Here is an 18026-nt window from a genome sequence, read left to right on the forward strand (position 1 = left end):
TCAGTAATTAACTTGTTTTGTAAGATATTTTTTTATTGCCAATAGAAGGAATGTCAATCTTTTGATTTTGAATTATGTCTTAAGAAATGTGCAGAGGCTGCAATGTAGACAAATAACCAAGAAGTACACACACTTTTCTCTTGTACCCAGTGATGTCATACACTCAACATTCATAATAATAATGATATGTCCTTCATTCAATTGAACAAATGGCAGAAAAAACTACTATCATTTTGTTTGGTCAGTGCTGTTTTATTGCATTGTGTATGAAGCACTATGAATGTTATTATCTTTGTTTAATAGATATGATGTGTTCATATGTTCTCGTGGGTTTGAACCACAAGATGTTCCATCTAAGTTCATCTCGGCAGATCTTTCTGTCTGTTTGCTCTGCCACCGAGTTGAAATTGTGCAGGAGATAAAAAAAGATCTTCATTATTCTGTTTGACACACTGCCTCATTCCTAATTTGTATTTCATCCGTCCCATCTCACCTCTCTCCCTGTCTATCTGTCTCTGTCTGTCTTCATTTGGTTTGGTGCTGATGTGGTGATGTTTGACCGACAGGTGACTTACAGCTGTGGCAGGTTGCTCCGCTGTAGCCGCTGTCAGAGCAGTTACAGTGGAAGACGGTCCAGGACTGACTGCAGCGGCCGCCATGTTCACAGCGACTGGGAGAACACCTGAGACAGACAGGTAAAGGACAATTTGAGTACAGTAAGAGACTAAGAGTTCATTTAAGTCTAGGGTTGATTTAATCGCTTGTTATGTCATCTTAAAAGTTTGGAAACAAGTCTTCTGGATCTGCCGCCAAATAACTTCAACAGAGAGTTGACACTAAACACTCCTTTTATCTTTTAATGTTCACGGACTCTTCAACGGGACACACATGGTTCTTGAATACCTTGGTTTTGACAAGGAAGAAAAATATGTGGCATGAAAACAGACAACATCTCTGATCTGCTGCATCGATTTGGCGCACATTGCATAACGTTTGCCTTACTGTGGTTAGAATGAAAGTATTGGTGAGCATTTAAAAGCACTGGCTGACCTTTGACTTTGGGGTTACAGATCATCTCTTTCATCAGGATGATTGAGGGAACTTTGAAACTCACACTACCTTTCAAAGAGAAAACTACTTCATTAAACTAAATGGCTCTCAAAAAATGCAGCTTTCTCTTTCAGAGGGAAAAAACTTTTATCCAAAGCTCTTCAAAGTTATTTTTTTCATGGCCATCAGTACGCCTAAACATACAGAGAAATGATGCTAAATAGCAGTGTAGGAGGAATAGAACGTCTTTCATTTCTAATATCAGTTTGTATTTAGGTAAAGTTGAAGGAGGATGTTGGTTTGAAAGAAAAATGACTTCCTTATGCTGAATGGAAAGACGACTTCCGAAGAATACTAATTTGAAACAACTTTCACCTTTCCCCAGAGAGATCAAAAGAATAATTTCATTACTTCACACATTTCTCTTATAAAATATATGAAAAGGAAAAGTTTTCCGCTGAATAGAAAATATCCTTTCACTTCTTCTCAGCAGCAGATCTTTTCTGATTGAATCGAGCCGCTCTTCTGAAGTGCTGCCAGACTGTTTGAAGAAGCTCTTTAAATGAATCCAGCTCCCAGGAGACTTCGCTGGAGCTCTGTGTGTTATTTATAGATAAATATCATACTGCTGAAACCATCATGACATCAGTCCTGTGTAGGGGGGGGGGGGGGGGTGGCAGCGATAGTGATGACACATTTATTTGACACTGAAAATGAAATTGTGACACTAGAAAAAGGGAAAGACCTTAACGGCTCCCTCTGCTTTACAGATCAGGTCTCATTCACTCACACACACACAGATGGCGACCGAGCTGCCATGCAAGGTGCTAGCCTCGACATTACAGGGGGAGGCGGGGATTGAACCCCCAACCTGCTCTACCCTGCTCTACCTCCCATGCGATGGTGCTAACCACTCACATTTACAAGAGTCCATTTTTGTATTCCTACATGCTCATACATTTTTATTGACCTGTCAGACACACACGTGTGAATGCGACTCCTGTCCCCTGAGGGCCACCGTACGTAATCTAAGAAAGCCAATGATGGAGTCATTTTATTTTATACGTATGCAGCTGGCTGCAGTAGAAATATTGGCACCTTTGCAGTCAGCAATAGAAGAACATGCCAACTGCATCCAAACCACATTATAAAAACTGAGAATCAGATTGTGTGAGTCTGAGCACTCCTCAAAGAGAACTGTACCTTTTGACAAGAGATGACAACTAAAGGAAATATGAATGTTGACATGGCAAGCAGTTCCTGAAGCTCGGAAAACGGTGCAGAACAAAAACGAACTGGGAGGAAACTGCAGGCTGGACTCAAATTCAGCTGTTCCTTATGATGTTTAGGTAGGAGTGAGAAAATACATTAAACTGACACTTCAAAATAACAGAGCTCAGCCTCTGATGTCTCCATTAAGATGCATGAAGACATTATGTGACCTCATTCTGCTGAGAAAAAGACAGACAGAGAGAGGACGACAGGAGACGATGAGTAACAGTGTTTTTATCCACACTGGTTGCTTTCCATCTGTTCCAAGACCGGCTGGCAACCTCCAGGAGGTTTGACACAAACACACACAACACGCACACACACACACAGAAAAACACGCACACACACCATTTTGCGTCACTGGTGAAGCTTGGCGGAATGTGTGTGTTATGTTTTGATCTGTTTTTATATTCATAAACACATGTTACACGTCTTTACTTATGTAAATGTATGTGACAGTGTTTTTAGTGTGTGTTTGCCCAAATCCAGGCAGGAGTACTGAAGAGAAAACAGATTACCGTACAGAAATCTGCAGCCTCTCTTTTATTTAGATAAAAGCCCAGAGTCAGCAGCCTGTCAGCCTGCTACAGTGTGATTTTTTTTTTACTTCCATTGATCTCTTTACCGCTTTAATGTAAGAGTAAGCTGGAGGCCTGCAGATAAAGCACTTAGCTTTCACTTGAAATTCACATTACCACACTGCTTTTATTTTATATATTTAGCTTGAGTGTGTGTGTGTGTGTGTGACTGACTATGACGGGGTGTCAGGGCTCTGAGTGCTGATGTACAGTAATCAAACTCAGTCTGGCAGTAGTGACATCTGATCTCTGTCACACACATGAACGGGTTTCAACTACATCGTTCTGACTGTTGATGACTACAACGGCTGGTTCAGTCCATCTGTTTTGCCTAAATGACTCTATTGCACTGGCAAGAGCGATGAAAGTACAATAGACTTAACAGAGTTTATATAAGTACATAAACGCAAGCGACAACGACCAGCTTATACGTTTGTACATACTTGAACTGTGGATTTAAGTTTATCTAGATGTGAAGAGTCCTTAAGGGGGTGACACGGCAAGAATAAAAAGCAGCTTCGTTCTGTTCTGCTACAGTGCTCACACATTAAGGAACACAATTTCAAACTAGTGCGATTAACAACGCACGTATCAATACATAAGGTACACATTTAGTAGGAAGTGTCAATGAGTGACGAGCCAATAATATCACCAGGATGGCCGAGTAGTTAAGGCGTTGCACTCAAGATGCAATGGACATGTGTCCTCGTGGGTTCAAATCCCACTCCTGGTAGTAAGTCGTAAACACACAAATGACAAAACCCAGCTTAATCATGGTAAGTACATGTCTTTGTATATAATGTGTGCTCTTACGTCTATGCAAGTCCTCAAGAGGGCGATAAGACTGCAGTTCACACATGAACGTGTCAAATATTTTCAAATGTACCTTGAAGCATCAATGTTTGATGAAGTCAGTATAATCTAAGCTTTGCACGTCATTACACGGGTCGGCGATCGCATTTTGGGGCATTAGTTGACACAAATAACAAGTAATGATGAGTAACTGAGTGATCACCATTTCCCAGAATGCTTCGGGAGCCAAAGACATTGACCAGTTCGCAGGAAAACTGTCACCAGGATGGCGAGTGGTTGAGGCTCAAGATGCAATGGACACAAGTCCTCGTGGGTTCAAGTCAAACCAGGTATTTACTCTGTTTTGTAAGAATTATATGTTTTTTCATGTTTTATCCCAAAACCGTTCTATCCTGATATGTTGCTGATGTGTACAAAGGAGCATTAATCAGCACCAGGATGGCCGAGTGGTTAAGGCGTTGGACTTAAGATCCAATGGGCAAATGCCCACGTGGGTTCGAGCCCCACTCCTGGTACTGTCTTAGATTAATACATGTTGTACAGGAGGTGTCATTTGCATGAAGGCATTTTGCTATCAAATCAGGACAATAGCACAGTGTAAGAGAGGAAAAGCACAGAAAATAGACAACTATTACGGGAAGGGGTCCACATTTACAATGATTGATCAAGTCACTGTAGGTGAAGTTAGAGCCTCTGATTAGTTTCATGTGTAGCAGCTTTTGACTGGGTGTGATGATTTTCTGTATTTTCAACTGTGCTGCGTTTTCTTTCATATTGTTAAATTTATTATCAGTCTTCTTCTGTAGCAAGTGCTGGGAGCTATTGGCTGAAAACAAACAAACAAGTTTAGGTGTCCCTTGTGTTATCTGGGCCGTTTAGAACATCCCGTGTGATTAATGGGCTTGATTTCTCCACTTTTGAGTCTACAATCTTTGAATGGCTGGGAAGGTTGTTGTCTTTTCCTCCTGGTAGTTCACCGCTGTAGGAAATGGATGCACTTCTGTGGACTGTTTGATCATGTTGCTTGCAATGTGAACCCGGGTTAGAACTGAAGTAAAGCCCTACTGAAGGGTCAAGTCTGTTAAATGCATGGCTGCTTCTATGTTGTACTCATTGCATGGGGGTTACACTGCTATAAAGTGTGCGCACACAGACACACTAACGCAGACGTATGGAAGCTGTATTTGTACCTCCATTTTCCTTTAAACTTCATATCCCGTGAAGCACAAATTTAATCAACAGAGTTACAGCAAGGGAAAGTACAATGGGAGCTATAATTTTTCTCTTGTTCTGTTCCAGTGAGCAGTCAGATCTGTGCAGGAACTGAATTCTGCTGAATAATAATCTAACAACTGTAGAAACAGGAAGATATTTAATTAAACCCACGAGAGCAAGATTCTCCTCCTACTGACTTTGGTGACTCTCTGGCTTTTCCTCAAGCACCACCGTGTGGTTGACATTTGTTGTTTTAAGTGGAATGTCTCAACAACTATTGGATGGATTTCCATGACATTTGGTTCAGACATTCATGTTCCCCTCGTGTTCCTCCGTGTGTCACATTCTGCATTATAAAGCACTTCCTTTTAGAGTTATATACAACTGAAGTTTATTGTCGTTCGACAGGTAATACTGGAAGGTGGTAATATAATAATTAGAAATAAAAAGCGTATTATTTGCAGTATAAAAAGAACACCTAGTATTTCTCATTCTGCAGCTAGAATAAGAATAAAACCAGAATGAAGACCCCTGACATCATTAACAGAGGATGCAAAGTAATAGATTAGAAGATTGCTGCGGTAACGGTGGTATTGCTAGTGATGTCAGCATGGTGCTAACTGGAACAGGCTCGATCAATGCTGATAAATTATAACAAGTGAGAGTGACACTGATTTTAGTGAGGCACAGAGGACAGAAAAGAAATGTTGATTTGCCAGATATCAGGGAGGATAAAACAAATATGGCTGTCGGTGCTTATTTCACACCTCAGGTCTCCACTGAACAATATTCCACATTCCTTATTGGAAATAGTGAGTGTGAGTGTGTGCTTTTGATTCTTTGTGTGTGTTTGTTTGCTTGCTCCAACGCTCCACAACACAAATAAATTACTCTGTCAAAAAAATCAAAGAAGAGAAAAAGTTACATTTCACTTGCACAATAGATGCGTCTCATATAAAGTTGGAAGACAAAACAGTCGAGGCAGCTCAGGACGAAAAGAAACTCTGACCGACAGGACACGACTCAAGCTATTGATCTCTCTGTATCCGGCGCACCAATGTATTATCCGTTATAAAACCAGGCCTCTTTTAACTGCGGTTTTGCTCTTAACTCATTCAAGGTGCAATAACTAAAGTCTCTTTATCAATCTTGCAAATCGTGTGGATACTGACACTGAATGGCAGAAATAACCAGGATGGCTGAATGGCTGCATGTCCTCCTCCAAAGTCCTTCAGTTGACAAAGCCATTGATTGATCAAGAGTACAACACTGTGTTACCATAACCAGTATCAGTATGACCAAGGCTTACAGGGATTAAAATCCCACACCTGGTACGGTAACTGGGCACAAGAAGTGAATCCTCAAACAAATCTGGGATTTATGGGTTTTTTTGGGCACAAAGTGGACACGAAGTCAGATTATATTGCAAATTGCTTCACTTCTTGTTCTATAACAAAACATTATTTAAAATGCATGGCCTTTTGTGGTCAGAATTTGAACAGATTGACCTTTTACACTGAGCCTTCATATTAATGATTAGTTGAGCCGTTTGGATTCTCATCAAATCAACATGCTGTTTATTTCAAAGCTCTTAAATGGCTCCAACAGATAACAGATAACAGGTTTTTTTGGCCTCACGAAGTGAATACATGTCCTTATAGGTTCAAATCCCGCTACTGGTAGTATATCTTTTTGTAAGAATTATATGTTTAAGTCCTTAAATTGCCCTTCCCAGATTCGCAGAATAATTGTGCTCTATGCCCTTCATCGGTACCAGGATGGCCGAGTGGTTATGGCGAACCCCAACCCTGGTATTGTATTTGACAGGAGGTTTTCCTTCCTTTGATTAACCCTTCACAGGCTTCAGGAATTGATGTTTGACAACTTAAGCTCAGGTGCTGTGTCCAGGAGTTAAGGCGTTGCACTCTACAAACAATGGACACAAGTCCTCGTGGGTTTCAAATCACACTTGGTAGAACAGTGTTGATCACTGCATGTTAAGACATGACGTCTATTGTATTATATTTATATATTTGTTGATACTGAACACTCCCAGCTACCCCACAACCATATTCCCTGAAGGATCATACGCCTTGTGCATTTTATGGTTGAAATCACACATGACTGCGTACCTGCGTAGGAATACAGTGTCTTGGTAATAGCAGAGAGGGTAAAATGATGGTCCAACGGTAGACCGGTGAGATGGCTTTTGGTGGTTCTGACCTGTCAATGATGCCACACATGTCGATCTGCAGGTGGCTGTAATTTCCCAGCAGTCTTTGCTGCACCATGATCAGGTCGACTGGCTGGTTGTCCACGCTGAGGAGACGCATACAGCCCTGAAAGATGTTGAAGGGATTTTGACATTCATGACTGTCCTCTTCAGCAGGACAACCTGGACAGGAAAGTAAAGAAAGTTATAGTTATAGAAAAACAGTGATGAGAGAGACATGGCAGCAGAGTTTACAATGCTCGATCAGGGTTCAAACCTATTGTAACATACTAAAGAGTAACATTAGAGTTGAGTTGTGATTTGTGGTGAGTTGTGTATTTTCAAGTGGCTGGAATGATGTAAATATAAGCCAAGCCTTGATCAAAGGAAGATGAGAATGTTTTTTTTATCTAAGAAGTCCACTTAACGTGGAAAAGGAGTGTGTGAGTGTGCATGTGCAGGATGATAAAAAGCCTAAGGCAGTTAAAGAACATGCCTGGACTGCAATACCGCTGAGCAAAAAGAGGACAAAAAAGACGAGATTTAAGAAAAAGAGAAAGCGAAGAAGCCAGTGAAACAGAAGGAGAAGGGCAGAAAAAGACTGGAGAGAAGGGTGAGAGGACAGAAGACAGGAAGAGAAAGAGGAGAGAGAAAGGAAGGGAGGACAGAGTGAAGACAGCACTGAGAGGAAAGGGAGAGAGTTATAAGCAGACTTATAACTTTCATTATCAAATAGCCACAAGCTACGTTTGGCTCAGTGCACACGCAACTGTAGAGGTGAGTATTGACGACACCAACTGTACTGTACAATATATAAAAATGTCAACAACTTTCAAATATTAATACACATCTTCAGGGCAAATAAGACAAGTTCAAATAAAACCACAATGAAACAGAAACAGACACATTTCGGAGTCAGTCTAGATGATTACTGTATTCTGTGCTGGACTATAAGTTTAAAGGTGGGGTCAGAAAAGGCAGTAGCGTCAATTTTAACTAAATGTGAATAAAATAACATAAAACATTCAGGTTACTTTGACAGTCTGAGTCTTGACAGACACCAGGAGTTCATTTAAATCCAAACATAAAAAGTCAGGAATCAAATAATTCATAAATGAGGGAGATTCAATTAATAATTTAGGTAAATATGCCTAATAAATGAGAAAGATTACATTTAAAATTGAAATATAGCTTGATTACCGCTGACTACTGCAAAATGTAGTTGAAGTAGAACAGTACTATTCAAGAGTACTGATTTATTCTCTACCCACATTTTCTACTGTTTGAATATCCGATGAATATTAATTCAAAATATTATCAATTATCAGCATGTTAGAGATTTACCAGCTCGCTTTTCAGTTTAGTGTACTGTCCAGTGACTGACCCCTTCTACAGTTTGATAACAGACACTGAGATTATATGTTTCACTCTTACCGCCAAAGAAGAGTTGACTTCCTGCGGTGACGGTGGAGCTGGCGTGAGCGACGCCTCCGTCTTCGTTATCGACAGCGATGGTCAGACGACCTCGTCTGGAGTTCAGCTCTACTGAATGCCACTGACCGTCATTCAGAGCAGAACCTGGGAAAACATTTAATCATAATCACAATTATATCGTATGCATTTTCATTTATGTAGCATTTTTAAAACAAAGTTTACAAAAAGAGTAAAATGAAGATTAGAGATTAGGTGTGATAAAGTTATACGCAAGTAGGGTGTTTAGCTATAAAGGCTAAGATATACCTTTTAGGCATTGGTAACACAAAATAGAGGGTTACAAATTAATTTTATAGGCGGTTAGACAGACCTGCACTGAGCTCCAGCAGCGCCCGGCCAGCTTTATGGATCTGTAGCCGGAGCCTGGCCTCACTCAGGTACAGCCAGACCACGCCCCCTTCCTGAGGCAGGTCAAAGGTGAGCAGAAGCCCCGCCTCGTTCCACGACCTGAACTGGAACCCCACGGACAAGCTCCCTGACGAGGACGCCGTCGCCCCAGGCAACTGGAGGAAGCTCTGGGGGCCGGGGAACGTCACGGCGACGGAAACTGGCTCAGCACAAGAAAAGGTCACATTGCCCTGAGAGAGAAACATGCAGTGTGGAGAGAGAGGAGGTGGGACAGTGAAAATGATTACGAGGGAGATAAAACAACAGAAAACATGAATATTAATCAGCTGCAGAGGGCGTGTCGATGTGACCTCATGTCACAACGATCTCATCAGCAAGTCTCCTTGAGAATAAAAGCCATGAATGCAAACTGAAAATACCAATGTCACCCAGCTTAGTGTGTATGTGAATAGTACTATATAGACATTTCCGTTGCGGTCCATTGTTTTGAGTAGTGGTAATGACACCAGGTCCATTGCTAAGGCTGCGGCAGTAATATATTACAGCCCCGGCTCTCTGCTGGGAATATCAGCCTGCTATCTTTATAATGCTCCGGAAACACAGATGACATCTAAAAGCCCTTTGTAGAGCTGTTAAAGTGATATATGGAAGTGCATTGTAGAGGATGCAGAGCCCCACTGCAAAATATAAAGTAAAAAGTGAGCTATAAAATCCCCCAAAAGCCATTCACTAACACACATGCACAGCCCAAATCCCCCTCACACACCTACACACACACACACATACGTCATCAAAGGCTCAACTTCATTTTGTTGCCTTTAAGAATGGCCAAATATGCTCTCTATATTAAAAAGGAATATAACTAATAGCCTATAATAGATCTTCAGCCATGCGTGTGAATCTCTGAGCCTTTTTTTACCAAGAAGTTTTGCCTCTCTGCTCTCTGGTCCTTTACTGTAATGAGAGACCATTTATTAGAAATGGTTCAGAGTTGCTCTCCGCTGAGTTCGGTCCACTTATTGTCATTGTAGAAACACCTAAAGGTCCTAATGAAAAAGAAAAGGAAGCGTAACCATCGTCTCCTCTCCTCCGTCCTCTCATCACTCACTGGCCTCATTAGCTTCATTAACCAGCTAGCAGCTCATTAGCAGTAGCAACCGTATCAAGATGATTTCCCAGTCAACATGTATGAACACACAGACATACACTCATATACTACGCGCTGACCTGCGCTTATTAATGCACGTGAAGGACCGGTTAGCATTGGAGGAGCTTCAGTGGAACCTTAGCTTGTGTGTCCTCGTGGTGTTTGTTAGCACGTCTCGTAATGAACAAGTCACAAATAACACCAAGCAGAATGTTTTATCAGCTTTTGGCGAGCCAAAAGAATTCTGTGGAGGGCCAAATTTAGCTTGCAGATTTTATTTTAGGTGGCGCAGCTATTGATGCTGTTTTCTCTCTCAGATATAAAAGCTTAGAGCCCAGAGAGTTTGAGGAGCTGAACATCAAAGCTCTTCACTTTCCCCAAATGATTTACGTGATTGTCATCAACACATTGGAGGAATAAAAAAAACTCTATGTGGTACCACAAAAGATATGTAAGCCAGTAGTTCCAATGTATCTACCCTTTTGAGCTTTCAGTCAAGTTAATGCAACGTTTATCAATCTTTGGCCACTAGGAGGCAGAATAACTCCAAAACAAGCTCACAGAGCGCTGAAGCTCAACCAAAACAGTACGCTCATCAAACCAAAACACGACGCTAAAAGAGGCTAAAAAGCTCAATAGAGCTGCAGAGTTGGCAGATCATTCTCTGAGAGTTTGTCACTTCAAGTAAGCTTTTTCACATTGCACGTCGTAATTTGACTAAAATTGTACTTCTTGTACTTACCACTACAGTAACTTGGTGGTCAATGTGTTTAGCTAGTTCTATCAGGTTGAGGCCGTTGTACAGCAGGTTTTCAAGGCAGCCATGGAAGTTCCTCTTGGAGACGACTGGTTTCTGAGAGCCGAGGTCCTGGACTGCTCCTACACTCAGCTGTGTGGGGACATAAGCACACACAAAATGGCACGAATGAAATATATTTGCTGTATAAATGTGTTTGTATTTGCAGTATGTTTGTGTAGGCGTGTTTCTGTGTCAGAGCGGCGTGTTCCCTCCCACCTGCTGGATGTCCCAGTGGCTGAACTCTGCAGGGATTTGAACTCTCTCTGTGTGTTTGTCCACAGTAAGGTTGAGGTGAGAGCTGCGCCGCTCCACTGCTAAATGGTGCCAATGCTGATCATCTAACAGGCTGCCGAGGGAGGCGAGACGCCGGGGTTCGGACGATGAAGTCCGACCTGGAAGAGATGATGAGGAGGAGGAGAAAGAGGAGGAGGAGGAAAAGAAGAGTGGGTTGAAGGGGTAGGATGGGAGTGAACGAGTGAGTAATGGGGGGGGGGGGAAGGAGGGAAATAGGGGAGAAAAGGGAATATAGAGGAAAACAAGGATGAAGAGGAGGAGAAGGTCAGGTGACAAGAAGTAAGAGGAATAAAGAGGAAGGGCAGAAGCAGGGAGGATAAAGCAGACAGAGACAGACTGTTACTGAAGACCACGAAGATCACAGTCTTTTTTTTTTATCAACACATCCTCACTGTTTAATTTGCAAAGTCTAAAATCCACATTCAAAAAAAGAAAAAGAAAAAAGCTTATGCATGAAATGAGACAAGAATAGACAATAAGAGACAAGAATGAGTTTAATTTTAAACTTATTTGTCTTATGAGTGTGTTTTCAAGTCTGTTATTTTGGTTATTTAATATGTAGATTTGCTTCTATTAGGCATGACAGCAGGTAATCTATTTTCTTTTTAGTTATGTAATCTGGCTGTTTTCTTCCTTTTCTATCTTTAACTTTCTGATCTGACAGTCTGTTGTTTGTTATCTGACCTGTTAGTTTGTTGTCTTCTTATTATCTGACCTGCAAGTCTGCGTCTGTCTGACAATCTGACCTGGTGTCGAGAAAAGGCAAACCCAATGACAGCTACAACACACCAGCCTCCATATTGTGTCTAAATATTTCACTTTTCTCAGTATCCCACAGGGAGGATCACACCGAGGTCACCCTCTCTCATCTCATTAGGGACTGCAGGATATCTGCATACTGACAACTGAAGCCAGATATGTGATAATGCCCAACTTGAACAACTGCAGAGGAAACAGCGAGACATCATTAATGATAGATGAGCACCAGCCGGTCCAAATAAGTGGATCCATCCCCCCAAAGTACTGGGAGAGAAACTTTGTGTTTTTGCTGAGAGAAGGAACTGTAGAAAGAGCTGAATACAGTTAACCATTAAAAATGTATTAGAGATTCTTTAGGGAGAGACAATCCCACTTCAAAGAGAGAAACAGAGACAGTTTGGAAGATGATGGACAAATGTATCTTTGATATTTCAGCCCATTTTGTGAGATGATATATTTGACTGCAGCTTGGATGAGAAAAACAATTTCATCCGGAGAGAGAAAGTTAAAATGTGGAGCTGGAGAAGTCTGTCCTGTCAACATATTTATTGTGATGAGTTATTTGATTACAGTCTGGACGAGAGGGAAGAGACAAGTGCAATCGATACGAGAGGAACGATGGCGATATTAAAAATAAATCAGATGTCTTTAATGGCACTGATTAATGGAAAAATTATTAAGTTGTAGGAGGAGGAGAAGAGAGGAGGAGGAGGACCTGATGATGGAGCGTTTTATTGGATGATTTGATTACTGTGTGAATAAGTGCAAATATAAAGCCGGAATCAACAACAACAAATAGGCAAATATCTAACAGAAAATCATTCTACTGATATGAATATATGGAACCATCTATATCCTTCTCTTCATTTATCTGTCTCTAAGTTCCTTGTCTCTTTTTGGCAATGAAATCATCGCCAGACAGGGACGACACGTTTTCAGTCTAGTAGCGTCGGAGTGGAGGGACTGTGAGATGGTAAAAGCTTTTTCTTCACCACTGACCTTTGTTAGATATACTTAGTTAATGAGTGAGTGAATAAGTGAGTAAGTTATTTTCACGTCATGCCAAACATTTAGAAGACATCGCTGTCTGTCATCAAAGATATAACAATACATCTTCCAGTAACATAGGTAGTTTGTGATTTCGTGCAAAATTTAAAATCAATTCTGTGCCGAATAGCAGGAGAAAGAAAATAATTTTCTTGGTCAAATAATGATTGAAATGTAATACTCTCCAACAGCTCACAGGGGTGGTGGTACAAGAGAATGGCTGGCATTGATTGATGCCGTATTATTATCATTATTAGTATTTTGAATTGTAAAATAAATCCACTTCACTGCTCTTATTAGCTGGCATTGCTTTATTATGAAAATGTCATTATTTTTGATGCTTCTGTCACAGATCTGTTGAAATTCTTTTGCGACAAAATGGACCATTTAAAGTCACTGAAAACTGGAACTGAAATGCCAGACTATATCTCACAAGGACTAATCAGGAAATTATGGGAAGCATTGTGATGACGTGACTTGCCGCCTCTCGAAAACCCCCCCCCTAGACTCGTGAACAACTAATTAAACTAGGTGTTGAAATGAAGCACGACTCTGCAGCTACATGGCTTCTTTCTCACCTCAGATGTAGTACGTACAGAAACTGGATCTAGAAAACTAGAGTGGCATCTGTCTCAAGCTAATTAAAGGCCAGGCCTTGCTGGACAACAAGGAGAGAAGAGGAAGAAGTGCCTCTGTATCAGACTGGATGTGCTTGTCTCAACATCATGGTCTGTGCTGAACTCTATATCACTTTCTCATTCTACACATGTCCTCAAGACAGTTTCCCCTCATTGTTTCTTGTCTGCTTTTCTATTACGGCTGCTCAAAATCTGATTATAGAGGACGACACAGAAAACAGGCTGCTATAATTATTTCAGCTATTTCAATTCACCGTCATGAAGCACCACGTCTGTCACATAATCAGCTCAAATCAGAAGCTCTGTGATGATCCACTACTTGGGTCACAGAGTGAGAAATTTGTTTGAGGGATTTTCTGCTGCCTCAGAAGTTTTCTTATTTATTTCTTCCACTGAGAAAGAATGGTGACGCGAGGCCATTTGTTTTTTTTAGATAACATCATCCACTTTTCTATTGTTTGAATGTAGAGAGTCAAATCTGCATCACAAGTCAAACTGCAGAAACGAGATGACAGAATGACGACAGTCCCATTCACAGCAGTTACAGGATCTCCTTCTGTGTCTAACATATAAGGAATGATAACACAGAATCACTCTGTACTGAGAACATGGGGAGGAAGGGGAGATATTGACTTGGATAATGTAAACTTCAATTACATACAATTGCTAATTCCACTAAATCTACCTTCTTATTGTTCCACTATAAAGCCAAAAATGTCACAACCTGCTTCAGCTAAATAGTAACAGCTGCCAAGTATCTGAAGCTGAAGTGTCTGACCCAGCATTTCTTTTAGCATTACTTTAAATTGGTACTTCAAATGACTGAAATTGGACAAAACAAACATATATTACGTTTCTGATCTCTTTCCTTCACCAGTCCTGTGACTTGATGTGAAATGAGTCTGTCGGATGTCATTGAGATTATGACACAAGCATCAATACAAAGCTTTATCCGCTCAAAGTATCAAGCGTAATATCACTACTTGATGTTCACAAATACCTTAAACAAAAGCACGTCATTTTTAAAGCCACGGTGTATAAATGACTGAATGAGAAACACTGACAGAAAAACTCAAAAAGCCGAACAAAGTACAAAACGCAACAAAAATATTCCCCATGTGGGGAAAGAAGACGCTTTCATGTGGAGAGTGGGAGAGGTGGATGTTGTGTAATTCACTCTCATGGCAGTTTATATTAAATGACAAACTGAGCAGAACAGACGTTTTGCATTGTCTAAAGACATATATAGCCATCAGGTTTCTAACTATTAGTGTTTTGTTTCCTCTACTATCCAGGACGGAGCTGCTGTTTCTGTGCAGGGCTGTTACTCAGAGTTGCCTCATAAAGCGAATCATCTGCTCCGGGGGGGTCAGACCTCGATATGTTAGTGTTAGCACAGCGGAGCGGACCACGCATGAGCTTGGGGTCAGAGCACACAGCCGATGACCTAAATTACGCAATCTGTAACCTAAATGCAGAAAGAGAGATAAGAGAGAGAGAGAGAGAGAAATAAAGTAGAAAATATGAGACAGAAAGTTGAAGGACACTGAACTGAAAAAGGCTTATGGCCACTTTTGAAAAAAAACAAGAGGAAAAAATAGGCAAAGAGTCGTGTTGGCGTATTCAAAAGACAGAGATACATAACAATGAAGGAAGAGGAAAACAGAAACGAAGGTTAATGGGGAATATCAAAAGGGTGCGTATGTGTGTCAGTGTACAGATGAAAAAGGCAAATGGCCTCTTGTGATGTGGAGAAACATAGCAATGGGGGATCTGTGGAGACAAACAGCGGTAATTAGAACAGAAAAGGAGGAAAACAGAAGCAAAGAGTCACGTAACGAAACACAGAGGAGTAGAGAGGGACAGAAATATAAGCAGAAAGACAGAGGAAGAAGAAAGAGGTCTGTTGCAGCAGAAGAAGAATCCCACCCAATCTCTCCTCCATCGTTTCAATGGACGGCTTTAATTTCCTCTCACTGAGCTGCAGTCTCTCTTTACGGTGACATGACACAGTCTTTAAGTTAGAACTGAAGGTGACACACAATCTGTTTCAGGGGGAACAGTCTTCACTTAAAACCACAGCTGATTTAGGTGCTATAGTGAAAGTGAAAGTGTTTTTCTTGAAGGTGACACCGTCTGTCTTCTTAAGGAGGCAGCTTTTCAAGGTGATCCGGATTGTTACGGTTCCCAAGATGTTTGGCTCTTTTGTAAAGGTGACACACAGATACAGACGCACAGGGGGCATAGATACACTTTCCTTAAAATGTGATTTTCTTTAAGGATGTGATTTCACAAGCATTCTGTTAGAGGAGATGGAGGAGAAAGAGACAGAGGGAAGTGGGTGGCAGATGGAGAGAAGGTAGGATAAACATATGAGAGAGGAATGGACGAAGGAAGGTGAGGACGCTGGGATGAAGAGCATTTGTGAGAATTTTTTTTTATCAGAGAGGTTAACAGAAGGAAAGATAAAAAGAAAGAGGAGGAGACGGGGGGAAAACTTATGGGAGATGTGACATGGAGAGAGGGCAAAAAGATGGATGGATGGATGGATGGAGAAAGTGTTTCAGCAGCCAGATGGGGTTTCCTATGAGAGGTGAGCCATATGGTGATGATTCAGCATGGCAGCCTGACCACCTCTGGTTCAACCCGACTTACACACACACACACACACACACACACACCCCTCTGTAAAGATTATAGGCCGTGCATCAAGTGTTGCAGAGTCCGGCCCTAACACATGCTACAGTGAACGGGTGCCATCCATCACGGCTGTAACTAGACAGAGATGCAGCAGCAGAGCGCGAGCCAAGATTTAAACCAATCAGGCGGCAGCGTGCGTGTCGTCCATCACACCCAACCACAACCAATCTAAAGTTATCTCAGAGTTTATATTGTCCTCCACCTCATACAGATGTTCTGTACCAATACAACCATGAACTACTTCACAAATTCAACAACAAAGAACACAATGTCTCTTGTGTCTCTTTGCTGATCAAAATGTTTCAGCTGAAGGTTGTTTTTTTTTTTTTACAAGAAATAAGAAAGTAGTGAAAGTATTGAGTAGTAAAAATCATGTTCCTTGTCAGGGGAGACGTGTTTACTGAACCTGACCCTTATCTTTAAAGATGTGTGTTCTCTTACATTATGAGACATTTTACATGTGAGCTATTTTGTCATGGCCTACAACATGAAAACAATCGTGTATCCACTGATTATCTATTTTGATGAAGAAGAGGCTTTACAGTCTTCAAATAATTTAGACTAGTGTGAACCTAGGGAACGTGTTTCAAGTCTTCAACAGGCACCAACTCTAAAAATATTTTTGATATTCTGTTGATTTCATTACAGATGTTTTTACTCTTCTCATTAGTTTGCTTACAATTTTGGTATATTTACTTTTTAGAGTGTTCTTCTGTATGAGAGGATGTCAGTATGTGTGTGTATCTGCTGTGTTGTACCTTGTCTGAGCAGCAGCTGTAGTTTTCCTCTCTCTAACTCCAGACTGAGGCTGAGTCCTCCCTCCCCCTCTGCGTGCAGCAGTGTCCCAGAATTCCTCAGGGTTTTAAACTTCAGAGAGACGACATCTCTGGGCGTCCGTCTCGGCCCGCGACTCAACCTGTACACCAGGCTGCTGCCGCCGCCGTCCAGACTCACCACATCAGAGGCTGAAAGACAAAACAGAGACAGAAGAGATTTCACGATCAAGAAACTGTGAAACATCCAAACCAGAAGCTCAACCAAAACCAACAGCTTCACAAAGACCACATTCTCCTTGATCGGGTAAAAAGTCTGTTTGTTTTAATTTGTGTTACTTTTCTTTCAGTGTGGAGGTTCGTACTGCAGCCTTCAGAGTATTCAAGTCCACAACAGATAATAACAGTAATTTCACGCGAGAGTGTGTTTCTCAAATATGATCGAGGTTTCAGTGAAATTCTGCTTGTTGCTGTGATATCGTGGTTGCAGCAGAGGGTACGACAGACAGTGAGAACCGAGTCTGTTTATCACTTTTCATCAATACATTTCACCTTAGTGTCTCGCTTGCTCGCTGGGGATTTGGACTGAGGTGAAGTGAGGCGAGGTGAGGCGAGGTGAGGCGAGGTAAACAGTGTGTGTTGAGCGTGGGGTGTGTAGGCTGTATAGAATGGACTGCAAATACTGAATTGTTTTAAAAAGAGCAGCAGCTGAGTTCAGCATCAATTTCCTTTTCGGCTGTACAACTAATTTCTCTGACTGAACGTTTTATAATGAACTTGGCAAGTCTTTGACTCCCTAATGCCAAGACCTACACACAAACACACAACCACTTCGCTTGCAGTAATGCTCTTATTGGATTGCACAGTGTATTTCTTGCTGATTACAG

At 41.3% G+C, this 18026-nt stretch overlaps 1 protein-coding gene and 2 non-coding genes across 3 annotated transcripts in view; 2 read left to right on the plus strand and 1 right to left on the minus strand.

Annotated features, from left to right (window-relative positions):
* The window catches only part of LOC139296758 (contactin-associated protein-like 4), an 81497-nt gene that overhangs the window by 28186 nt on the left and 35285 nt on the right, over positions 1-18026 (minus strand). The window contains exons 5-11 of the mRNA XM_070919260.1: positions 17125-17331; positions 11145-11320; positions 10872-11018; positions 8945-9212; positions 8575-8718; positions 7152-7323; positions 576-682 (exon numbers count right to left, since the gene is read on the minus strand). Of these exons, the coding sequence (XP_070775361.1) occupies positions 576-682; positions 7152-7323; positions 8575-8718; positions 8945-9212; positions 10872-11018; positions 11145-11320; positions 17125-17331 (1221 nt within the window). The remainder of the gene's footprint in view (positions 1-575; positions 683-7151; positions 7324-8574; positions 8719-8944; positions 9213-10871; positions 11019-11144; positions 11321-17124; positions 17332-18026) is intronic.
* Positions 3551-3633, plus strand: trnal-caa (transfer RNA leucine (anticodon CAA)). Its single transcript has one exon. It is a non-coding gene; the product is annotated as a tRNA-Leu (tRNA).
* trnal-uaa (transfer RNA leucine (anticodon UAA)) lies at positions 4146-4228 on the plus strand. The gene has a single exon. It is a non-coding gene; the product is annotated as a tRNA-Leu (tRNA).

This window comes from Enoplosus armatus, chromosome 14, assembly GCF_043641665.1.
Source record: "Enoplosus armatus isolate fEnoArm2 chromosome 14, fEnoArm2.hap1, whole genome shotgun sequence".
NCBI classification, from domain to species: domain Eukaryota; kingdom Metazoa; phylum Chordata; class Actinopteri; order Centrarchiformes; family Enoplosidae; genus Enoplosus; species Enoplosus armatus.